The sequence below is a fragment of the Sus scrofa genome, chromosome 9 (assembly GCF_000003025.6).
Source record: "Sus scrofa isolate TJ Tabasco breed Duroc chromosome 9, Sscrofa11.1, whole genome shotgun sequence".
Taxonomy (NCBI): Eukaryota; Metazoa; Chordata; class Mammalia; order Artiodactyla; family Suidae; genus Sus; species Sus scrofa.
The window spans coordinates 7,315,461-7,340,739 of NC_010451.4; the positions used below are offsets into that span (position 1 = coordinate 7,315,461).

Here is a 25,279-nt window from a genome sequence, read left to right on the forward strand (position 1 = left end):
CCTGGTTGGGTTAGAACGATACATCACCTTGAAGGCTGCCGCCCAGCGACAGAGGACTTTGGGCTCCCACGGCAGGTGCAGGGCCCCCCCAGAACCCAGAGCAGGACTGGCAGGGTGCAGCTGCAGGAAATGTTGGTGAATTAATAACTCTGTAGCAATATGAGAAACGTCTACAGATGCAATGTTATATGAACAAAAGAGGACACAAACTTGTATCTGTGCCATGGTCTAAATTGTGTATAAATTATCCACACCCTTGAATGAGAGCTGGAAGGAACCAAGGAAAGGTTTTACTCAGGAATAGAGGCTCTGAGTGATTTATCATTTTGGAATTCCTGTTACTCTTCGTACAGTAGAGTTTATATAAGACAAAGAAATCAGACTTTGGTTTCCCCTAGGTTAAGAGTGTTGTCCAGAGGCCCCTGTCCTCCTTTCCTGGACCTGGAAGCCTGGACTCAGCTGAGATGAGCTTGAGGCCACCCAGGCTGAGGCTGAGTTCCCTCGGAAATACTTCGTGTGGTCTGGACGTGCTGCTGGTGGAGCTGGAGCGCTCACCCCTGGCCAGGGCACAGGCATAAAAAACCCTCGGGGGTCAGAGCAGGGACAGAGGGAACAGAAGGACACAGGTACAGGGAGGGGTCCTACAGGATGAGTGGAAGAGCAGACGGTACCCAGATGTCGGGAGGGAAGGGCGTCCTGGCAGAGGTGCTGGTCTGAGCCTGGGACTGGAAACAGCCTGGACGGGCTGGGGGAAGGCGAGGGCTCCTGTGGTTCCAGAGGTAAGCGAGTGCACAGGATGGGAGCAGACGGAGCTGTCCCTTGGGTACCTCAGACTCTTCATGCATCCACCCACGGCAAACGTTACCAGGGCGCCAGCTCTGTGCCAGTCTCTGTGCTACGGTCCTTGCCAATTCCTCTCATTCCATCCTCTCAATTTCCTGGGAAGAGGGATTTCTGCCCATTTGTAAATGGTGGCCGAGAGGAGAAAATGAAGAACCATGGTGGAACCGGCTGAGCAGCAGTCCACCCCTGAGGCTGTGGCCTAAGAACCAGGCTCTGCTCTGTCCCAGGCCGGCCAGTGCGTGGCCAGATAAGGACGCTCTGGGGGCTCCATGCCAGACGCTGAGGCAGTTGGGGCAGCTCCGCCTGGAGAAGGGGGGCTGGAAGGACACAGAGAGCAGGTGGCTGTGGGCCCATCGCCGGGTCTCCTTCCCCGACCTTTGGGCTCAGAGTTTTCACCTGCCAAACGACTAGACCAGCCCTGAGGCCCTCCTCTCCACTGAGGAGAAGGGGACCCTCAAGCCATCTTCTCTCCAAAGGTGGCCCCCGAGGCTGGTGCTGGGTGGACGTACTGCCATGTCTCCCCCAGAGTCTGCTCAGCCGGCCAGGCTCTGCTGCTGCTCCTCCCCCGGGGCTGGGTGACTCAGCCTCTCCTGCCTCTGCCCCGCCTCCTGCAGCCTCTCTGGACAGCCCACCCCTCAGGCCTCAGCTCTGCAGTTCTGACCTCTCAGAGGCTGACCTCCTGGTCCGGAGCTCCTGCCACTCTGCTCCAGCCCCAGGGGAGGCAGGAGAGCCAGACAGAGGGCGGAGAGCTGAGAAAGACAGCAAAGAGGGGTGGGCCTGCAGGAGGAGAAAGGGGGTCGGGAAGGCCACGAACAAGCTGAGGCCGAGGCTGACACACACATCTGCTTCTGCGCTCCCAGGACTTTAGGGACTGCCAGTGGCCTGAGGCCCCCAAAGCTCTCTAGGAAGCTCCAGACAGCATCTTTTTTTTTTTTTAATTTTTTAATTGTTTTTATTTTTAGGGCCACACCTGTGACATACAGAAGTTCCCAGGCCAGGGACTGAATCTGAGTCACAGCCTCGACCTATACTGCAGCAGCAGCAACACCAGATCCTCTAACCCACTGCAAGGGGCCAGGGATCGAATCTGCACTACCACGGCAACCCAAGTGCTACAGTCTCCTTCTTAACCTACTGCACCCCAGTGGGAACTCCGAGACTGCATCTTCAACAGCCTCCTGGCATCACCCACTGGACCGGCCCACAGGCTCCCACTCACCATGTCCATTACAGTGGTATAATCCACCCTCAAGGCCCACCCGGCTCCACGCCTCCTGTGCCTGGAGCCTGGGATTCCACACAGCCGTCACCTCCCCCTGCTCCTCTTTGCCAACTCCAGGCAGGCCTCACTGTCATTGCTTGCAGGGCTGCAGCTTCCACATCATCACTGGTGTCCTGGGTTCCAGGCCAATCTGTCACCTGCAGCAGGGAGCTTTCTAAAACCTAGTGATACTGAGACTGCCCAACTCGAAAGCCTCTGCTGCCTCTCTCCGCGTTCAGGATCAAATCCTAACTCCAAAACATCCTCCCTGGAGTTCCTACTGTGGCGCATGGGGTTAAGAATCTGACTGCAGCGACTTGGGTCACTGCGGAAGCAGAGGTTTCATCGCCAGCCTGTCACAGTGGGTTAAAGGATTTGGTGTTGCTGCAGCTGCAGCGTAGGTCACAGATGTGGCTCAGATTCAATCTCTGGCCCAGGAACATCCATGCGCCTGGGGTGTGGCCATAAAAAAGAAAAAAAAACGAATCCTCCCTACTCTGGTTCTGCCGCCAGCCCTTCCTCACCCTTAGTCCACTCACCCCAAGATCTTCTCAGCCTGCCACCCGACTCCCGCTGGGCTCCAGGTCCCACTCAAGACACACTGTCCCCCACCATGCTGTCAGCCACTGGCCTCCCTCGGCCTGAGTCCGCGTGAAAGGCTGTCGCCACCTCCATCAGTCTCCCCTCCAGGCCTTGAGAGCAGGGCCTGGGTTGATTCATCGCCAGGTCACTGCTCCAGCACAGTGGCTGGCATAGAGGGTGGGAGGCATGAGAAGAGGTTCGTCGAACAAATAAATAACCAGGACGGGGGAACAAAAGGAGGAAAAGGGACAAGTAGTGACATACGGGCTGAGGCGGTAACCATCAGAGACAGGGCGGGAAAACACCCCCTGGGGAGACTCTGGGACCCAGGGACAGGCCCAGAGGCAAAGGCAGGGGCTGGAGGGAAGCAGAGGAGCCAGAGCTGAGCGCCAGGCGGGGGAGACAGCTGAGGAGACAGAATTGGATCAGAGACAACTCTGCTGCAGTGAGGGGGTGTGACTCACACGCAGAGTAATGCCAGACACAGAAACACACAGAGTCTCACACTCAGAGGCACAGACACACAACCTTAGACACGTGTACACACACACACACACACACACATTCAATACAGGACACCCAACCAAGGACCCAGACACACACACCCTCAGCCACAGTCCGGCTCCACACACACAGAAGGCCCAAATGCAGACGGCCAGACAACTCCCATCCCAGCACCCCGTCCTCATGACACACAGCCACCGTCTGCTTCTGCCGTTTGCTCCTGTTTACTGCTCTCCCCTGGGGACGTAAACCCATGACAGCAGGGTTGCCACTCGATCCCTGGATGCTCCTGGCATTGGGACGTGCACAAGAAATACGTGTGGAACTACTGAAGGTTGGAGACACAGGGGAACTCATCCCCTCTGGCTGTCAGGCTCTGCCTTAAGACCCATCACTTCCCTGGCCCTGTACCAGGTCCCAGGCAACCTGGAAGGGTCCAGAAACAGAGAGAGGGGCGCCTAAGAGGTGGTAGAGAGGGCTCCCTGGAAACCAAGGCTGGACGCGGGTTGTGACAGGAAGCTCAAAGGATGGGAGTAAATGGCTCCGGCGATGCTGAGAAGACCAAAGGCAGTATTTACCCCTCTGCCCAGGGCCCAGGAGGAGGGGCACCTGCCATAAACGAGCAGGCGCTCTTCACCTGCCTCAGAACAAAAGGATTCTAGAGAGAGGCCAGAGGTAGCAAGTGGCTGCCTACAGGGAGCCGGGCTGGGAGGCAGGGAGGCGACGGTTATGCCGAAGCCCAGAGAACAGCTCCAGCTGCCCTGTGCCCCCTGCCCAGGCTCTCCTTGACAACAGGGGGAAAGTCTGTACTTGATATGGGTCCCACCACTAAGCTCTGGGCCGCCTGCTTTCTTCCACTACCTGGGTGTCTGCAGCTCCAGGGGTCCTGGAGCACGGAGGCCAAACCAAGCCAGGCCTGAAGGGATAAAAAGAGGCCCAGGGAGGGAGACATCTCAAGCCCCATGCCTGGCTGAGCTCCTTCCTCCCGCTTGTGGGGGGCGGGACTTTCACCTGCCCAGGTCAAAGGTAAGGGCGCAGGGCCGAAATAGAGTTTCTATCGCATCCATCTCACGGCCACTGACCCCTCAGGGACAGCTGGAGAGGTCCCAGATCCCTAAAGAGCGCGCGGCCTCTGGGGTCATGCGGCCCAGAGCCGTGGTTCCAGGTGGCCCAGCCAGGCATGGAGACGCAGGCGAAGAAAGGAAACCCATCTGTCTCCAGGACTGCCTCCTTCCTCTCATCTCCTGAAACTTTAAAGACTCTCGGCTGGAAACTGAGCTGGGGCTCGTTAAAGTTTCAAAGCCAGAGCCTGGGGAGCTGGTCACGGAGGCACAGAGCCAGGCTGGGGGCTGAGGGCTCTGCCAGCCTCAGCATGGACCCTGACGGGAGGCACCCTCCCCACCCCAACGGTTTCTCAGCCCCGGGCACCGCGCATCCCCGCCGTCCTACACCCCTGCCTGCACCTGAGCTTGTGCGCCGCACAGAGTCATGCTGAAACCAGCATCTGCCCCCTTATGCCTCCTAAATCTCTCTGGAGCAATCTCTTGCTCCATTCCCCACGGGCCCTGCCTTAGCACAGGCCTTGGCATGTCTGTCCAGACACACACAGCAGCATCTTCCTCCTACCGCTCACCCTGTCTAAAACCCTTCCCTGCAGTTTCCTGGTGGCTCAGTGGGTTACGGATCTGGGGTTGTCACTGCAGTGGCTCGGGTGGCTGCTATAGTATGGGTTCAGTCCCTGGCCCAGGAACTTCTGCATGCCACGGGCAAGGCCCAAAACGAAAATAAAAATAAATAAAAATAAAACCCTCCCCTGGTATCTTAGGACCTCTAGGCCCCAAATCCTAGGACCTTGGTCTAGCTGTCTAAACACCACCAGCCCTCGAGTTCCAAGGCAGATCCTTAACCCACTGAGCTGGGCCAGGGATCGAATCTATGCCACCACAGATCCCGGAGCACTGCGGTCAGGTTCTTCACCTGCTGAGACACAGTGGGGACTCCTGGGTTTTCTTAAGAAGTCTATTTGTTCGTTTGTTGATTGATTTTGGTCACACTCGGCTTGAGTTTGACTGCCCTCTTTGTCCTTAGCTCTGGCCCAGGGCCCGCAGAGAGGTGGCGATAAGATGAATGAATGAATGGAGAGGGTGGGGAGGGCGGCACTGCTATTCAAAGGTGCTGATAAGGAAGCTGAGGCGGGGCAGCAACTGCCCCAAGGCCACACGCCGGGACCCTGGCCCTCTACGCTCCCCTAAGGCCTCGGGCCAGGCCAGGCACCTGGGAAGCTGTCCCTAAAGCCTTCGGCCACCTCTGACCTTCCTCGTCTCTGATCTCCGTCCCCTGAAGGTCCAGACCCTGGCCGCCCGGGGCTCTGCCTCTGGGAGCCTGTCCCCCAGGACAGCTCTGTGAGCGCTTCCCCTACCCGCCCCAGAGCCAGCCAGGGCTAGAGGCAGCCCGGGGTTCTCCGGGCATCGGCCTGAGTTCAGAAACCCCATCTAGGGACCTCTCGGATGGCAGAGACTGGCAAGGCCTTGGCTCTCCGTCCTTACTCTGTGTCCAGCAGTACAGACGCTCTTCCCACGGCCTAAGGCCGGGACAGCCTCCGCAAACCACCTGCCCAGAAACGGCCTGTAGAGATGGGGAAACTGAGCCCCAGAGAGGGCAGAGGCCCAGCCTGCACCTACCTTCATGGAAAACAACCCCTAAAACCCATTAACTCCTGCCTCTGCCACCACAGATGAGACTGATGTTGAAAGGTGCCGTGACCCCCAGGTCACACAGAAACGACTGGCTCTTGCTTAGCTGGGTCCCCTCCAGGATGCCTTTCCACAGTGACACAGCATGGGGAGACCATGGCAGGAGAGAGGGGTAGGTTCTGAGCCACCGGCTCCGGGGAAGGGAAGGGCCCCGTGGTGCTAACAGGCAGGCCCAGGGAGCGAGGAGATGCTGGCCTTGGAGTCTCAGGGGCCCAAGTTCTGATCCTGCCTCCTTCCAGTGCTCTGACTGCACAGGGAATTCCTGCCCTGAACCTCAGCCTCCACATCTGTTCAGTGGCATTGGTAAGACCCAGCCACATGGGAAGATACAAAGTATCTTCTGGCCCGGCGACTGTCCCCATCTTCCCAAACGGTCTTTCGGGTCCCACAGACTGTGAAGAGCGAGAAGTGCCCTTGGAGATGCCTAAGATGATCCCAAGTCTCCCAGGGCGGGAATGAGGTGCTGAGAAGCACAGACCTGGGTACTGGCCTGAGAGCTTGGAACCCAGGAGGCTGGGGTGTGGAAACAGGTGGACAGCGAGACAGGTCAGGGAGGGTCACCGACGCTTTCCCCAAAGGGGAAGAGGAAGACCCACAGGACAGGAAGTCAGAGGAGATAGGTCCCCCTGCTGCCCAGCTTCCTGTAGCAAGAGGAACCGCTGGCTCTCAGCCGCCCTCCCCCAGGAGACCCTGCAGCCCTGCTCCAGCCGCCAAGCCCCTCAAGGCCCCTGCCCACCAGGCCACCTCCTGCCCCACTGCGTGCAGGGGTCAGCGGGTCACCTGGGATTGCCAGTCTTCTCTCTACCAGGGTCTAGACACCGCTGAGGACAGGGACCGGGTCTCCTCTTCTGCCTCAAGTGGCTGGGCTTGCAGTAGCATCGAGAGCCCGAGCACAAGAGCTTCCAGGGCAGGGCTGGGCAGGCTGTGTCATCTCCCACTTTCTGTCCCCCTGGGCTGCAACCCTCTCCAAGGGCCCAGCCCAGGCATTGAACTCAGAGGTTCCTGGAGCCAGGTAAGCCGCAAGGCACAGAAGGAGAAAGCCCTGAGAGGGCAGGGATGTGCCCACGGTCACACACAGCAAGAGAATACCACGGCCAGGACTGGAACCCAGCCTCTTCCCCAGCTGGGCCTGCTGGAGCAGGCGCAGACCCCTGGTTTCCCATTCCTCTCCTGCTATAGGGGCCTGCGGGAAGCCTGGCCTGGGCGCTGAGAGACTTGAATTCAGGTTTCAAGCTGCCCTCTGCCTTGGACCCAGGATCCATGTTCAGCATCTGCCTTTGGGACAAGGCCTGACCTTTCAAGAGGCAGTGTCTGCCTCCTCTCCAGGGCCCAGAGCACAGCGAGGCTCAGGAACAGCCCAGGCGGGAGGCCAGGAGGGAGGGAAAGGGTAGAGGTGGCCTCCAGCAGCCACATCCCTTTGTCTTGGCTCCAAATGCTGGGCCAGAGCCACAGTGGCTGCCAGGAACCTCTGGCCCAGGGGCAGAGGGACTGTAAGTCACGGGGGTGGGGGGAAGCCATCAGGTAGACAGGTAGGCAGAGCCCCTCCCCCACCCCGGATCATGCCACAGACGCGCCCAGGGGGAGGCTGGCCTTCCCAGCTCAGGGGGGAGGGCCAGAACAGGCTGGGGGAGGGGGAAGCTCAACAAGCACCTGTGGTTGAGTCCCAGCCTCCTGGAGTGACCCAGTCATCCCTGGGGACTCTGGCTTCAGATCTGCCATGTGACCGTGGCCAGGCACTCCCCTTTCGGGCCTTGGCTTTCTCACTCATCGAACAAGAATGGGATGATGAGAACACCACGTCTTTCAAAAAGTTATTGATGGGGTCAAATGCCAGAATGTTGGCTAAGACATAGGCGCAAGCAGAGAAGGGCAGAGGCTCTGGAGCCAGGCTGGCCTGGGTTCCACTCCTGCCAAAGCTGCTGTGTGACCTTAGGCAAGTGACATCACCTCTCTCAGCCTCAGTTTCTCCATCTGCAGCGTGAAGACAAGCCTATTGCTGCCCAGGACTGGGCTGAGGGTAAGCCAGACGGTGGAGAGAAACGCTTGGCTCAGGGCAGGGGCTCTTATCAGAGACGGGATTCCTGGACTCTTGAGACTGGGGAGCGTGGAGACCTCTGCCTGTCCCCCAGAGCTCCACCTGGCCGTGCTGAGGGCATCAGAGATCGCGGGTGCCCGTAACCAAGGCCCCAGCCTCCTCCCTAGGCCCCAGCTCCGCTCAGCCCACGTCCTCTGCCCCCTCCCCTGTAGGGGACACAACACTTGGTACGGAGGCCAGAGAGCTGGTGCCAAGTCCAACTCTGCGGGGACTAGGCCGTGTGACTCTGGGTTGGCCCCTGCTCCTCTCCGGACCTCAGAGTCCATACTTGCACTCCAGCAGCAGGACAGCATGAAGCTGGGATTGCAAAGGCACCTGCAGCCTCGCTCAGTCTGAGAGGGAAGAAGGTCAGGGTCCTGGCTCCCAAGGGAGGTGCGTGGCCTGGCCACAGCCCACAATGCCCCGGTTCTTCCAAGACCCTTTGCTCCCAAGGAAGCCCCCCTGAGAAATCTGATCTGGCCACAAGGGGCCCTGAGAGCCCGCCAACTCCAGTCCTGGACTGGGCCGGGTTTAGTCATTAACCAAGCCAGATGGAGGCGGCAGCTCTGCCCTGTTGACACAGAGGGCGGGAGTACGGGGCCAGTTCAGGCCTTCCTCTTCCCTTCCTCCGGGAGAGCCAGCTCCATGGGACCATACCCTGCCCCAGTCCCCTGCACAGCCCAACCTTGAGCCTCCCAGGTCACAGTCAGGAAAACGACCTTGTTTCCACAGCAACCTCGCTCACCCTTCCTTCGATTTGTTCCTTCCTTCCTTCCTTCCTTCCATCCTTCTTTTGACCAACATCCCTGCTCTGCCTTGGTTAGAGGCTGGGGATGCCGAGGAGGACAGGACCGTCCCTGTCCTCAGAGAGCACCAAGCTGGGACACACCAGCTGCCCTTCCCTTCCCTGCTGTGCAGGCTCGGATACAGGTCAGGCCCCTGGGAGGGCCCTGGCCCAGGATGCTCAGGTCTGGGCAGGAAGTCCCAGAAGGGGAAACACACAGGGACACCAGGAAGAGGGAGCGAGTCGGACAGCCAGGGTGCAGAAGAGAATCACAGAGGGAGAAGGGAAGGCAGACAGGGTGAGCCAGAAGGCCACGGGGGGACAGATGGACTAAACTCTAAATGACTAAGACAAGGTGAGGCAGAAAAGCACAAGGTCAGAGACGGAAGGTCAGACATCTCCAGTCCTGCTATGAGGCCACGATGCCAGAGCTAAGGCCAAGGCCAAGAGCAGGTCCCAGGCAGGAGGGGCGGGGGGGGCAGGAGTGCCCTCAGGGTCCAGTGCCCTGCCACCCCCACCCGCTCCTCAGGAACACAGTCATCTGCGGCTTGGAGAAGGACAGCAGGAGGGAGAGGCAAGGGGAAAGGGACAGTCTACTGCCAGGGGCCCACCGAAGGGAGAGCGGCCCCCTCGAAAAGTGGCGCTCTGAGTGCTGCCAGATGTAGGGTGTAGGTGGCAGCTACTGAGGCTTCCAATCAGTCTTCACCAGTCTGTCCCCATCTAGTCTCCCAGGGGAGGTGGCTCATGGGGTCCCAAGCCCTAAGGCAACCCGGTCACGGCAAAGAGAAGAAACCATGGGGCTGATGGCGCGAGGAGGGCTGAGAGTCTGCCTCTTCCTGCACCTGGTGGCCCACCCCGCCCCCTGCCCACGCCGGCCTGGCCCTGCTTTCAGGCTCTGCCAGCCAGGATCCTGAATCCCTGCAAGAGAGACTCAGAGAAGAGCCAGGGAGGGAGGGGGGAGAGCAGGGGGTTGGACAGTAAGGGACCAGGTCCCTGGCGTTCAAGGTGCGCAGAATGGGGAAGAAGCCCAGCCCAGGAATCCGGGAGAGAAGGGCTTAGGCTCCCACTCGGGATGACTCAAGTCAGGACCTGGAGGGCTCCCAAGGGCGCAGGGCTCCCTGAGGGAGACCACCCTCCAAAGCGGGCCTGGCAGCAGCCCACCTCCCCAGAGTAGGTAGAGGCCATGCAGAAGCCGGGGCGCTGGCGGGTGGACCGCAGTGCGCCACACCCCCTTCTCCGGGCTTCAGCCCGGCCGTCGGTGAGTTGGGGGGCTTGCTCAGCAAATGCGCCTCCTCCTGCTTTCTGGCGGGAGACTCAGGTGCACAACCAGGTGTCTGCGTCCCTGCCCCTGTGGCAGGACCAGGAGACTCCGGTCACAGGAAGCCAGGGAGCCGGGCGCCCTGCACGTGCAGCGCGGCAACCCTACCTTGATCTTGTGCAGGGTGCGATCCATCTCCATAGCCTGCACCCACACAGACACGCCGGCCTTGCTGTAGGTCAGGTTCCAACCGGCCTCGGCCTCACATTCGGATCGGAAGCTGCGGAAGTCCTGGTCGTCGGGCACCTGGACGCTGTCGCGGCCCAGGACCGGCCGAGGCCCCTGGGGCTCTGTTGAGGCGGCTGACTTCTCCATGGGGAGGCCCAGGGCCCTCGTCCTCGTCCAGCTCTCCTGGGTGCTCCGCAGAGGCTCCGACAACGTCGACGCGGCTGCAGATGCTGACGCCACCTTCCAGGGACCTGCAAGACCGGTTTGGGAACCGGAGTCGGCGCGCTGGGGGCGCGGGCGCGGCTGTCCGGGGTCCTGGCGGGTAGAGAGTTCATGATAGGGTTTGGCCCCCTGGTGAGCGCGCGGCGGCGGGCGCCGGCCAGTAGGTGCCCCCGCCCGCCCCTAAGGAGAGACCCCAGCCCTCTGCGTCCCGGATGCGGGGGGCCCGTCGGGACCTGCGGGAGGTGACGGACCGTCCGGCGGGGTCCGTGCGGCGCTCGCCGGACCGGCTCAACTAACTCGGCAGCGGCGCCGGCGCGGGAGGCGCGCGTGGCCCGCGGTGGGGGCGGGGGGGGCGCCCGCCCGGCCGGCCGGCCCGCTCACCTGTGCCCGCTGCTCCGCCGGGGCCGCCGGGGCCGGGGTGCGAGCGCCTCCGTCGCCGCCGCCGCTGCCCTGGCGACCGGGGCCGCGCGGGGGCTCTGGGGGGAGGAGCACTGGGTCCCGCCGCCCGCCCCGCCCCGCCCCGCGCCCCCTCCTTGCCTCCCCTCGAGCTAGGCTGGGGGCTCCGGGGGCTCCGCTCGCCGGGGCTCGGGATTTTCCAGGCTGCGGAGGTACCGCTGACGGTGCTCGGAGCCCCGCCCCGCCCCGCCCCGCCGGGTCCTAGCGCCCGCCCCCGCCCGCCCCCAAAGGGGACCTGGCCGGGAGGGACGAGTCCCCCGGCGGGGGCTGGGGAGCGGCCAGGACCGAGGGGGCTCCGAGAGGAGTGGCGGGGAGGTGCTAGAAGAGGGATTCTGGAAGTTAATCGTGAACCCCTTCTCTCCACCCGCCTCCCACATTCACAGGTACACACCGCTGCAACAGCCTACTTACACACCAGCGCGCAGTCCCCAGAACCACCCAGAGACGCCCCCGCGAGGCACCCCAGAGACCCAAAGATGGGCACACTCCACCCACCACAATCAAAAGCAACTCAGAGATGCCCACAGCTTGCATCCCGCGCCAAGCACGAGCCTCAAGGTTCCCAGGCTGCCCAGACCTGGCCAAAGCCCCCACTCCCATCTGACTCCCAGCTGAGAGCTTCAACCAGGCTCTCCTCGCGACTCTGGCCCTGGACCCCCACCACCCCTTCTGAACACCCACGCGCGGGTCCGCACACTTCCCATGGATTCGACTAGGCTCTCAAGAGCTTGTAGCTCCAGAACTCGGGGGCTCCCCTGTCCCTCCCCAGGCAGAGCTGGCCAGAGCGCCATAGCCACAGGGGAGGTATGGCCACCAGCACTCCAGCCACCCTTTCCAGCCTTTCCAGCCTTTCCAGCCTGGAGGCTGCTGCCTGCCCCCCTGGGTCCTAGTGCCAGCTCTCTGTCTCCAGCTGCTCTGTGTGAACTGAGGCCAGTAGGAGCATGGCAATGGGCTGAAGGCTGAGCACTCACTGACTCTAGTGACTGGCCCTTGACCACAGAAGGCTGGTGAGGGCCCGTGGGGAGCTCCCCTGGATGGGCCGCTAACAGGGCGCAATAAGTGCCCACCAGTTGCCCAAGGCCACGTGGTGAGCACGTGGCCATCCTGCCCAGAACCCAGGTCTCTGCCGGTGCCCGCTCCAGGGCCCCTTTCTCCGCTCTGGCCGCCCACCTCTCTGGGCCTCAGTTTCCCATCTGTAGACTGTTATCACAGTGTGTAACCTCCTTGCCTCACCATCCTAGAGCCCTGGGATAGAAGAGCTTTTCTTAAAGGCGCTAGAGAAAGAAAAGGACTTGGCACGGTGAGTTCACAAATAGACGTGTTTCTTCCCAAAATGCTCAGAGCTCTGAGACGGCTGTGAATGAGGCCCAATTGAAAAGTGGAGGGGTGAGCAGGGAGCTATGATGGCGAGTGACCCCAAGGGGCCTTCCGGGAGGTAATGAGTTGCAGGGCCCCATGAGGCTTCTGGGGTGAGCTTGGCTGTCCGGGGTGAGGGGCACAGTGTGAGATAATCACCCTCGGCCCTTGGAACCCACACTCCTGAGGTGTGCGGAAGCGGGTGGCAGGGGGACAAGCTCTGAGTTCTGCTAAGTACCTCCCTGCCTCCACCTCAACCCTAGCGATTCACAGCTCCGCCCCTGGCTTCAGTGCTTTTATCTGGACAGCCTCACACTGAAGCTGGGGCGGGGGAGACTCGAAGAGGGGGGCACAGAGCTTGATTTGTGAGCCGCAGCCTCTGGGATCTGCCACGACGAGGCAGAGAGAGAGGAGCACTGGCCTGTGGCTGCTGCCTTCTTAGGTCCCAATGACACACGCACCTCTCAGGCTGGTCACCCCGTCCAGGGTGGGAAAGATAAGGCTGGGGTGACAGCAGGAGACAGCAGTGAGGGGAGGCTGACAGGACCTCGCTGCCCCTAGAGCAATGCCATTCTGAGGGAGATATGCAAGCCCGAGGAGGTACAGATGGCAGAACTCAAACTTTCACTCAGATCCAAATATAGATGAACCAAGAATGAATCTTTTGGGTCTTGGATCAGAAAAGGTGGGCGACCCGGTACCCGTGGGCTCAGATGGCCAGGCCCTAGGCTCAAGCCTGCCTGGGTGATTGGGCCAGGCTAACTGGAGCAGCCTTCCTCATCCTGCTCATCATTAACTGGCCCTTGCAGGCCCCCCACCCCCAGCCCCTCCCAGGAATCTAGTATCTCTGGCTGCAGGGTTTGTGACAGCCTCCCAAACATGCCTGGATCAAAGCAGGCTCCCATCCCATCTCAAACGCCCCTGAGCGGCAAAGAAAAGGCTGGGAGGGCTGGGATCGGGCCCTGGGAGAGCAGCGTGGAGGGGAGCCCTAAACCTTGGCCATCCCTGCTTCCCACAGCCTGGAAGTGCCGAACCCTATGGACCTGGGTTCAAATCCTACCTATGCTATTTCCTAAATGGGTGACCAAGGGCAGGTGACATGTCCTCTCTGAGCCCCAGTTTATCTGTGATAATCATACCTACTCTCTGAGAATTACTGCAATGAAACGACTTGTACAGTGTGTCGGTGTGGCCCTGAGCAAGTGAGTAACCACGAGTATAACCAAAGGGGAAAGGGTAGGAGGAACAAATACGCTGTCCAAGACCGGCATACGGTTCCAACCAAAAGCGTTAAGGCGACATCATGATAAGACGGTTGTTAAGATTCTCATGAAAGTGTCAACAGTGGGAGAGGCCGGCAAGCACGACCCAGCTCTGCCCCCTGTAGCCCCTACCCCAGACACAGGGCCCCTCCGTGGGAAGCGGATTGGGCCAGGTGGCTCTCCGGGCCTTAGCCCTGGAATGACGCCCCCCGCCTGCCCGCCCCAAGCCCAGGCAGGAGTCAGAGTAGGTAGGGAAGGCAGGAGCGTGTACCAGCAAGAGAAGGTGCTTCGCAGACTGAGAGGCGTCATGAGAATGTGAAGAAGACTCATTAGCCAGGGCGCTGAGCGAGCGCTGGGCTTGCACGTGCCCCTCAGAGAGAGAGAGAGAGAGCCGATGAGGTGGGGAGGTGGGGGGTGGCAGCGGCGGGGATGCCCCGAATCAACACAAGTCAGACCCATCTGGGGACCTCTGGCATCTTAGGACGCCTGGAAGGGGGGAAGGGGGCCATTTAGAGAGACTCACAGCAGACTTTGCTCAGTGCCCTGGCCGCGCCACCCAACTGTTAGAACAGAGCAGGGCACCTGCCTGGAGCCATCTGTCACCTGGTCCCTAACACTCCCCTCAAGTCCCCTCACTGAGTCCCTGTCAGAACGAAAGTCCCCCAAACTAACATCACCCGGCCCAAGCCCCTAACTGCAGCGATGGAGAAGCAAAGGCCCAGGCGGCAGGGACAGCGCAGCGCTAAGATCCCGGGTCTCCCAGCTCCTGACCCCAGGCTCTGTCCCTGGTCCCCATTATATGCCACCTAGTTCACTATCAGGGTGACGGGGTGACGCTGGGGCAGCCACTGCCCTCTTTCGGCTTCAAGATTCGTCCTCCACCCAAGGGCCCCGCCCTGCACAGTGCCCTGGCCGATGAGGGGCCACCAGGTCCTGCCCTGCACCCGATGCTCCCGCCTGCTCACCCTCTAGTCAGACGTACGGAGGGCTGCCTCCATCGCCCCCCGGGATGAGGAGAAGGCCCCTCCCCCGGCCCTTCACCCCACCCCCTCTCCTGGGGGTAACCGGCCTTCTTCCGCTGGGTGGAGAAAGTTCCCAGGTCGCCTAGGATACAAGGCAGTGACCTGGGAGCACCGTTCTAGAAGGCTGGGCAATGATCTGTGTGAGGTCACCAGGAGGCAGCAGAGGAGAGAGGAGATCCCAGAGGCGCGTCTGGGAAGGCCCAGGTCCGAGCCCTCGGAGGCCCCCAGCCCTGGCCTGGCCTTGACAGGGACGTGTCCTTTACAGTGAGATAGGCAACAGGCTCGGCGCCCAGTCCCAACTAGAGCCGGATCCAAGTGTTTGCCCAGGGTGGGTCCCCTACCCCTGCTGGGCCTCGCTGAGCAAACAGCCCCAGCACGGCCTTGAGGGAGCGGCAGGAGCCTGAGGGAGTCACAGAGAAACACGGAGTCACCCCCGTCCCTTCTCCCCCGGGGACACTGTGACAGCCACGTACCATCACACTGACGGTCTGTGACAGTCCCACACAGCCACACGCCGCCGCAGTCTCGTGCAGGAAGCCCGACGCAGGTGCGCTGGCTTGGGCGCACCAGGTCCCCCAGGCAGAGTTGCCAGACAAAACACAGGACGCCCTGTGGAATCTGATTTTCAGATACGCAAAGAATCATGTTCAGTATACACGTCCCAAGGTCTGGCCACCTTACACCCGAGGCACTGCCACACCGCATCACAAAGCCCCTAAGAGCTACACCAGTCCCCGCACAGACCTCAGTCCCTCACCTACCCTGGGACGCACAGGCAGCCCTGCGTCACCGCTGCTGCACACACACGCACGCACGTGTGCACACACACACGCACGTGACGTCCTGCTCATCTTCCCGGTGCAGAGGCCCTGGGCCAGACCTGAGCCTGCCATTCTCCTCTGTAGAGTATGTCCAACAGCCTTAGGTGGAAGGCCATGCAGGGACCTCGGCCCCATTTGACAGATGAGAACGCAAGGCCCAGCCAGAACCTGAACCTGTCCCTGGCATCCCCACGTGTGGTGCCCCGGCAAAGGCAGAAGGGCTGAGAGGGAAGTCATGTCACACCTGGACCAGCCTGTGTCCCCAGGCAGCTGTGAGCTTCTCAAGCTGGCCTGAGAGGAGTCCCTCCCTTCAGGAAGAATAGCCTAGGGGTTGGGGGGTGCATCCTCTGCCCGCCCCATCCAAAGAGTGATCCTACGTGCTCCCCAGAAGCTCCTCTAGTCCCACGAGTAAACTGTCTTGTGAGGGCACTCAAGGCACAGCTTTGAGATGAAAAAATAAGAAGAAACCAAAAACAGCAAGTTGTGTGGCTTCCCGAAAAGAGGCCGTTGTCCCAGGGCTGGAGTTGTTGCCAGACAACCTCGTCCTCTCCAGAGACACCCAAAGACCCCTCCACCCCCCAGCACAGAGTGGCGGGGAGGGCCTGGGGTCAGGCAGACGGATCAGGAGCTTCTTACAGCAAACTCCAGGGCATTTGTAAGGTTACATCGACCCAGCAATTAGACTGGGCTCCTGCAGGTAGTGGTGCCCAACAGACCCCATCCGCAGGAGGGGGACCTGCTTGCAGAGGGGGTGCCGGCCATCTGGGCTCGGGGCTCTCCCAAAGCGGGAGTCTCCACAGTCCACCCTGGGCCCTGCCAATCTTGGCCAAGGCCCTGCCCCTCTCTCGCTGTTTTCCTGTCAAGGCCGAGGCGCTGAAGATGCTTTTCCACCGGGCTGGGGCAGCGGGCAGGCTCTGTAAACTGTCAGGTCCTGCAGGCGGTGGCACCCAGGGCTCTAGCGATGGGAGGCTGGGGAAGGAAGGACAAGAGGGGTGGCAGGATGGAGAGGGGAACGGCCGCCTCTGCAGTCCAGCCTCGTGGCTGAGAGTGCGCGCCAGGGAGCCAGGCTGTCTGGCTTAGGACCTCTGACTGTGTGGTCTAGACCAAGTTACTCACCCTCTCTGTCCCAGTTTTCTAGAACGACAAGGCTAGTAGGATTTGCATCTGCCTTAGGGACGGAGTGAATCTGTGCACACAGAGAGCTTAGCGCCGAGCCTGGCGAGCAATGAGTGTCCAATAAATGCCACGGCTGCTATCGGTTCTTATCGCCTGAGCCGCCTTTTCCCAGGTCTGGCAGTTGTCCCCAAGGCATGGCCTCTTTCCTGTCTCTGCTCCTCGGCCTGGAGGCAGTGCCCCCCCCCACCACGGCTTCTGACCCGGAGGCAAAGAAACAGTCTGGGTTCGCCTGGAGCCAGGAGGGCTGGGAGTAAAGCAGAGGTGGTGCTTTGACAGCCTGTCTCCCTGCCTCGCCCTCTCTCCCAAAAAGAGCTACAAAGGCCCAGATGGGTCCCCTCTGGGAGGCCTGCACTCAATGGCTGGAGCTCCTCGCACCCACTGGGCCCCCTCCTCGGGGTCTGACAACTGGATGCCAGGCCAGCAGCAGGACCTGGGGAGCCTGGCTCTGCCCAGCCGTGGGCAGGTCAGCACCGAGAAACCCACCGTCCAGGGGCTGGTTTTCAGGTCCTTGTGGAGGGCTGAGGTCGGGAAGGCTCACCACGGGTTCCGTCAGTAGGTGGAGGCTCTGCCCTGGGTCAGGGCTCATTCTGGGGTCAAAATGCTTCCCTGGAACAGGCCAGCTTCCATGGGGCACAGCTATGCCGGGGACGCCTGCCAACGCTGTCCCTGCCCCGAGGCCCTGGTGCCCCAGGTCAGCGGGTATCTCCTCAGCGTTCCCCGGAGGTGGCTGCCTCCTTCAGCATCTTCTAAATTTAGGGCTTGGGCTCCGTGACTCATTCCAGAATCTGCTCTGCTTCCCTCCTCCAGGAGTGTGCTCCCACAGTATTTTTATCCTCTGCTTCCTCAGACTGACGAGGAAGGCCCTAGAACCTGGAGCAGACACACACACACCAAGGAGAGCTCCCGCCCACTTGCCCCAGGTCAGCTCCGGGCTTCTCTCTGACCAGGCCCGTACTCCCCCTCCCCTACCTGTCCACGCACCCTCCCCGACCCTGCCATCTGCAGCCACAACCCACCCAGGTGGCTGCACTGAGGCTGGCTCCACACAGGCTGTGGTGGCAGTGGGGAAGGAGGGACGAGCCAAGCCCTGCTCCCTCCAAGGCAGCAGCTGGGCAGAGCCCTGGCCCAACATCAGGGCACCTGAGTTCTGGCCCAGATTCATTCCCACCTTACTGTGGGGCTTACTGTGGGTGCGTTCTTGGCTTCTCTGAGCGTCTCTTCCTCCCTCTATAAATAAGGGGTTTAGAGCTCCTGTTGTGGTGCAGGGGAAACAACTCTGACTAGTATCTACAAGGATTCAGGTTTGATCCCTGGCCTCGCCCAGCAGGTCAGGGATCTGGCTTTGCCAGGAGCTGTGGTGTAGGTCACAGAGGTGGCTTGGATCTGGCGCTGCTGTGGCTGTGGTGTAAGCTGGCAGCTGCAGCTTCAATTCGAACCCTAGCCTGGGAACTTCATATGCCGCAGGTGTGGCCATAAAAAGAAAAAAGTGAAAAAAAAGGGGGGGGGGTTTGAATTAGACAGGCCTAGACCAGAGCTGAAATTACCACTGGGCCAGACCCCGCCCTCAAACAGGGTGGGCTGGGGGCAGGGTATGTGATGCCAGGCTGTGTCTTCCACCCAGGCTCCTCTCTGCCCGACTCCTGCTCTGTTCAGGGGACACACAACTCAGGGCCCTGCTGTCGGTCTTTTGGAACTTCTGTCCCGCCGGGAGGAAGGGTCGTGCATAAACCTACATCCTGGGGGCGCTGGCGAGAGCCCAGGGTCTGGTTCTGATCTCACTGGCCAGGGCTGTACTAAGCAGCTTTGGGCAAGAATCACCTTAACTCTGGGCCTAGGGTGTGCGGAAACGCATCTCGTGCGTGAAGAGGTGTACATGCTCCCCGCTGGGTCCCCCAGTCCAGAGGGGGAAATGGGGATGTGAGTGCCCCCCTCAACTTCCAGAAATGCAGGCGCCCCAGGCACACGGTGGAGGGATCTGGCAGAGGGACAGGCCTGGGGCTGCGGCCTCTCCGGCCCTGCCTGGCTCTGGGAAAGCCCGGTCTGCAGCTAGCCTCCACCTGTGTTCACAAGGAACAACAGTGGCTGATGTTTCCCGAGCACGTCGCCCTGCCTGGTGCTGCTCCATGCACTGAGCAGTCCTTAGGGCGTAGTTATACCTCGAGACAGCCCTGGAGTTCATGCATCTGGGGCCAAACACACGCCCGGTCTTGGCTGCCTCAGAGGTCTCACTGGTAAGGTCAGTGTTAGGCTTGCAACAGGGGTATAAAAATTACCCCAGTTTTGATCACTGTACAACTATAAATGTAATAAATGCATTGAGTAATTTAAAAAAAGAAAAAGTAAATTAAAAAATGAAAAAAAATTACCCTAGTTTATTGGCCACCTTTGGATATGTCCTGTGGGCCTTCTGAAACCAGCAGGAACCTCCACCTGTCGGCCCCACTGCCTCCCAAACACACTCCCAAGGAGTTGACTAGTTTTGTTACTGTATTAGAATGGGAATATTTATACAGCAGCTCTTCAGTCTTGAGACTTTAGTAATTTTCATTCCAAAAAATGCCTGGTGTGATGCTTTACAATCCATAAAGTAAGGTTTAAAGGCACAAAGTCATGGACCCTGTCATAGCAGTTGACTGGGCATTGAAATATCTTCCTAGGATTTTTAAAAATTACAATAGAAAAATAAGCTGTTGTAACACGTAAGGTCATGACAATGTATGTGTTTATATTTGAAATCAGATTTCTATGAACTTGTACTTGAGCACAGGATTCTCAGTGGGTTTATACACTGCGACGTTTACATTCAAGATTGAGATGTGAATTATGCTTAATAGTAAAAGCTGAAGTGAGACCATTTACTTTGTCTAAAATGCTGCACTGTGCATGTTTGGAAATGTAAATTAATTTGCTATATATAATATCTTCAGTTTGTTTATACCTCTAAGTTTTGACACTGAAGATAAATGAGCTTTAAACACATTCAAAGCGTTTTTCTTAGGGAAATCAGCTGCTGGGCTAAATCTGTATAAAGGTGCTTTTTATTTTCTGGAGTTATACCACCCCCATTCTACAGACAATGAGGCTCCCAGTGGGGTAGTGACGCGCCAAGGGTCACAGCATTAAGTCACTGAAAGAGCTGAATATCCTGACTGCAATCCTGGCTTCTGTTTGTACCCTAAGGTATAAAGAGAGTATACAGTAGACAATAAATGTTTGATGAAGGGAGTTCCTGCTGTGGCGCAGCAAAAACGAATCCGACTAGCATCCATGAGGATGTGGGTTCGATCCCTGGCCTTGCTCAGTGGGTTAAGGATCCGGTGTTGCTGTGAGCGATGGTGTAGGTCACAGATGCGGCTTGGATCCTACGTTGCTGTGGCTGTGGTGTAGGCCGGCAGCTGTAGCTCCAACTGATTCGACCCCTAGACTGGGAATCTCCATATGCTGCGGGTGTGGCCCTAAAAAAAAAAAGTTGGATGAAGATGCTTGATCACTGCCATGTGATGGGAAGATCCCTGTCCTAGTCCCGTTCTATCCCAACTCCTTGTATGTCCTGAAGAGAGTCCTGTCCTCCTTCAGCCCCTGTTCCTCCTGCTGGAAACAGAGATGATTTGCGAGGACCCCGAGTATTAGCACTTGGAGGTGGGGAGGAGCTCGAGCTTCCTTTGTACAAACACCTGCCTTTCACCGCTTGCCTGAGAAGGTCCCATCTGCAACCAGACCTTAGGGTCTCCCAGCCCCTCCCACACCTATGTCCACAATCTCTAAGAGCACCCCAGAGAGCTCCCACGAGAGATAAAAGTTCACTTCCCTGTGGGCAGCTGCCTGATTGGCGGGGGGAGGGGAGGGTGTGCCCATGGTGCCACCTGACTGCTCCACCTGCTGAGGAAGTGGCTCCGACAGCCCCTCAGCTCCGTGTGCATCATTTCCTCCTCTCATCACCCAGGCCAGCCCAGCTACCACCTCCCGCTGTCCCTGGAGTCACCTGGAGTCACCTGAGCCCCCATTCCTCCCAGACTCAGAAGTGGAGCCCAGCACCTTACCCCTCTTTCCGTTCAGGTCTGTCCCCTTGACATCACTCCTCGTGCCACACACTTGGACTCCCTCCCTGAGCTGGGCTGCTCCTCTGAGAAACAGAGTCTGTTCAGCTTCAGGATCTTTCTCCACGATTCTCCAGCTCCTCGATTCTCCAGCTCCTCCTTAGTTCCCTGCCTTTGGTGGTCATCTCAACAGAGCAGGACCTTCCTCCACGAGGCCCAGGTTGGGTGGGAGGAGGACTGGGAGTAGAGACGCCCCAACCCCGAGTACAGTCCGTCTTTTTAGGCCTTTATCCAACAAAGACACTCATCCTTGGGGTGCAAGGAAGGGCTCAGGCCCAGAGGCAGGAAGGATGGGCTTTAGCCTTTGCTCACAGACTGCTGAGACCCGTGGCAAGCTCCTGCCCCTCTTGGGGCTCTCGGCTTTGCAATCTGTAGAATCCAGAAGAGGCTCCTCAATCTGCAGTCACCCGATTATAATAATCTGTTGCCTTTATAGGTTGCTCGGGAATTTAGTTTCACTCCTGGATTTCATCTGATCCTTCCAACAACCTGTTTCCACTTTCGACTAAGAAGGCTTAGGTCCTCAGGGGAACAAAACTACCCAAGCTCACACAGCAAGTCAAGGTAGAGAAGCCTGAACCGTTTGGCGCGGTCCCTCTCACTTTGTTCGGACTCTGGCTGTGTGACTTCTTCTGACTCGCTGCCCCACTGGTAAAACGACCGCTCTAAGGAGCAAACTAGGAGGCAGCGATGGGCTATGCTTTGCAAACCTTAAGAGAAAAGACAGCGGAAAGATAACCCGACAGGTACTTTACTATTTATTGCTGTCGTCTTTGCTCAGGCGCCCCCACGCGGCCATCCCGAGGCGCCCCGTTTGCGCAGGCGCTCTTTGGTGTTTACGGAGGCCTCGAGGCCCAGCTTCTGCGCGTGCGCGTCTCCTCGGGGCCTCCCAGCGGTCCTCCAGCTGCTAGTTAGCGGCCGGTTGCGGCCGTCATGTCCCCCAGGTGGCCGTTCTGTCACTACAGCTCCCTTGGGCCTTGTCGGCTCCTCTTCGGTTGAAGCGTCTCCACAACTCCGCGGAGCGGAGGCCTAAGGAGTGGCAGGGAGAGGCACAGCGCGGCCACCCCTGAACTCTGGCCTGTCAGTCACGACTGCACTGCACTTTGGGGACCGACTCTGGCGGCCGAGGGATTCAGAGCGGCACGGAACGGCCCACGCACTGCCTCATGGGAGCCTGAGTTCGCGGCTAGACCCTTTCCGGGGTTGGACCGTTGTTAAGACTACATTTCCCAGAAGTCCAAGACCCAGAGTCGCCGCAGGGCCCGAGGCATGTTGGGAGATGGAGTTCGGGGACAGTAGTAGTGAGCTTGTGTAGGCAGGTAGACGCCGTAGGGCAGTGGAGCCTAGCGCTCTGAGCCTGGGCTGTGGGTTCGAAGGATGCATGAGTTACTCGGTAGGTGTCGTAGGAAGAGAGCAGCGCTGTTAGGGCTGAATTTTAGAAAGAATACTGCTCACTATCTGTCTGCATCTCCCGCACGGCTTTAACCCCCATCACTCTCTGGGGACAGAGCTCCCAGAGGTCACTGTAGCCAGAGACTCAGTTCTCTTACTGTTGCTCAAAAGAACTGTGATGCGTGGCGCAGTGGTTAACGAATCCGACTAGGAACCATGAGGTTGCGGGTTCGATCCCTGCCCTTGCTCAGTGGGTTAACGATCCGGCGTTGCCGTGAGCTGTGGTGTAGGTTGCAGACACGGCTCGGATCCCGCGTTGCTGTGGCTCTGGCGTAGGCCGGTGGCTACAGCTCCGATTCAACCCCTAGCCTGGGAACCTCCATATGCCGCGGGAGCGGCCCAAGAAATAGCAACAATAACAACAACAACAACAACAAAAAGACAAAAGACAAAAAAAAAAAAAAAAAAAAAAAAGAACTGTGATGACGGAAATATTCTATATCTGCACAGGCCAGTACGGTAGCGACTAGTCTGAGGCTACTGGATATTTGATATGAGGCTGACACGGAAGAAGAAACACTTTTAATTGAATTTATTCTAAAAATATTTTAAATCCAATTAATTGTTTTCAGTCAAATTTAAATAGCCTGTGGCTAATGGCTAGCGTATTCCTCAGTGGCACAGTATACTAGGCCTCCCAGTGTTCAATACCAACAATCACCGTCCTGCTATGTGAAACCTAAAACTTTGGTTTTCCTCCTACTACCAACTAAAAAAGTCTACAGCGTAAAAGTTGAGAACTATCTTTGACTTGCAGCCTGAGGACTGTAGCCAAGGATGGCAGCTTCTCAGGTAGCTCTGAGGGGCTGTTCCTAAGTGGTCAGAGAGGAGTCAGGAGTTTTTCCTGAAAAAAACAAACAAACAAAACCCCTGTAGTCGAACATCCAAAGAATACTGCTAATCACATGCAAGAAACGAGACAACTCAAGTTAACTGTTTTAGTGCCTTTCTTGGTAGGGAAAGATGCAAGAGATTGGGCTCTCTGAAATTCTTACTTTGGTATGCGTCTTAACTATCTAGGGCGAGAGAATCCCGTTTTTCTCCATCCTGGATTCCCCTCAGGGTGCACCACTGGAGGAGCAGCTTGATGGCAGGAAACATTCTTTGCTTACTGACTTGGCAGGCAACTTTTTTTGGTCCATACTGCCTACTCACTACACTTAGTCTTTGCAGATTCCTTCTTCATTATGTGTCCCTTGAAAACCTAAAAACTAGTTTGGACTGTAAAAAAATCTCTGTAGTATTCCTTAGGTTGGAATAACAGACACAACTAAAGCCAGCTGCAAAATTCATAAGAAATAATATTTTCCCGAGGACATGCTGCAGCTACAAAATGTCACAACAATCCCGCCTTCGGGCGACGACTTCTTTCTTACGCACTGAGCAACTTCGCTTTTTAAAATTACAGACCAGCAGAAACTTTGCTGTTTGAAATTACATAAGGAAGAATGAAACTCTTGCCTGGAGGAGCTAAATCACTAAGAGGACAGGATTTACAACCCAGGTGCAGAGATTCAGATAAAGGATTTCTGGGCATACAATCCACATACGTCTTTTCTTTTTTTCATTTTTGGCCACCCTCAGGCATGTGGAGTTCCTGGGCCAGGGATCAGATCCGAGCCACCGTTGCAACCTATGCTGCAGCTGCGGCAATGCCGGATCCTTTAACCCACTGTGCTGGGCCAGGGATCTGAACCTGTGTCTTGGCGCTGCAGCAACACCGCCCATCCCTTTACACCACAGTGGGAACTCCCAATGTTGGCTACTTTACAAAACAGCTTTGTTTTGCTTTGAGCCATCAAATTACTGCTTCATCTGAATGTCACCAAATCCTACTCTCTCTTTTCCTTTGTTTTTGGTGGGACGTCCCACGCTTCTTCTGGTGCGTTGTCTTCCTCATGGCAGTGGGTCAATAAACCTGCCCTTGTTGGACTACGGATTTGGCCCTGGTGGTCTGGGGCGGATAGGATCGGGCCATCCTGAAGTACTGGTGTCCACCGGGTTCTTCGCAGGGCCCCTCGTCACTCTGCACACGCTCTTGGGATGACCTCTGTCGCTTCCATCCGGCTGGTGGCTCGGGCCTTCCTCTGGCCCCCGGGGTACCTACTTCTGGTTGATGCCGCTTCCTTAAACTCAGTGTGTTTAACACGGAACCTGTCGTTTCCCCCAAATACTCTTCACTGTTCTAAGTAAGAACCAGGCACTGATCACCTTGACCATGAGATGGGTGGGTACATGCCTCACCTGGGTCAGGTACCTCTTCACTCCCTGTCCTCAAACTGCATCACTCTGCATCAGCTGCTTTCCACATAGGTCAGCAGCCTAAAACCTTAGAAAACTGAGAGGAAGGGGGGGCTGCAGGTGCAAAGGGTCTGAATTACTCCACCCGTTTGGAAGCTTCAAGAAGGAGGTGAGCTCTTCCCTTGAAGCTCTTCCAGTTGTGTCCCTACTGATCCAGTCCCGAGTCCCTACTAGCGCCTCGGGAATTTCGCAGCCACCTGTTCTCACTGAGCCTGGTGGTTTTGCGGAGGGGCGAGGGGTGACCTGTCTGCTGCCTGGAGGGACAGTGAGAGCTGTGGGAGGAAGCTTCCTCTTGGGCTGTGCTTGGCTTTCTCTTGGGCCCAACTAAAACTGAACACACTTCCTCATCTTCGGGATTTCACTTGCTTGGGAAGAACCCTCCTGCCACTTCACCCCGCTCCACCTCTGCCACACCTCATCTACCAAAGGAGTTTGTATTCCTCTTATTAAAATAACTTTTTTTTTTGGCCACACCTGTGGCGTGCGGAAGTTCCCGGGCCAGGTAGCGAACTCTCACCATGGCCATGACCCATGCCACAGCAGTGGCAACGTGGAATCTGTAACCCATGGAACCACCAGGGAGCTCCCACATAACTTTGACCTGACTTCTCAAAAACTGAAAAGGGGTCATCTTTCCTGCAAAGCCCCGTTTATATTCACCTCCATCAAATGATGCCCAAACCACAAGTTTCTCTCCTTGGTGGGTAGAGTTGCAGCTCACCCCATGCCAAAAGCTGTTTTCCCTTTAAAGCATTAGTCAACAGTGCATGCATGGGATGTGTAGGGAAGCCTGGGGGGCAGGGGGTGTCCGGGGACCCCCATTAGCT

General features: G+C 58.1%; 1 protein-coding gene across 9 annotated transcripts in view; it reads right to left on the reverse strand.

Moving 5' to 3' along the window:
• STARD10 (StAR related lipid transfer domain containing 10) overlaps window positions 1–25,279 on the reverse strand; it is a 43,893-nt gene that overhangs the window by 12,650 nt on the left and 5,964 nt on the right. Inside the window, exons 3-4 of one of the 9 annotated variants that reach the window (XM_021102011.1) lie at window positions 20,643–22,127; window positions 10,228–10,538 (exon numbers count right to left, since the gene is read on the reverse strand). In XM_021102011.1, coding sequence (XP_020957670.1) covers window positions 10,228–10,434 — 207 coding nt within the window. In that variant the 5' untranslated portion in view covers window positions 10,435–10,538; window positions 20,643–22,127. 9 annotated transcript variants of the gene reach the window in all.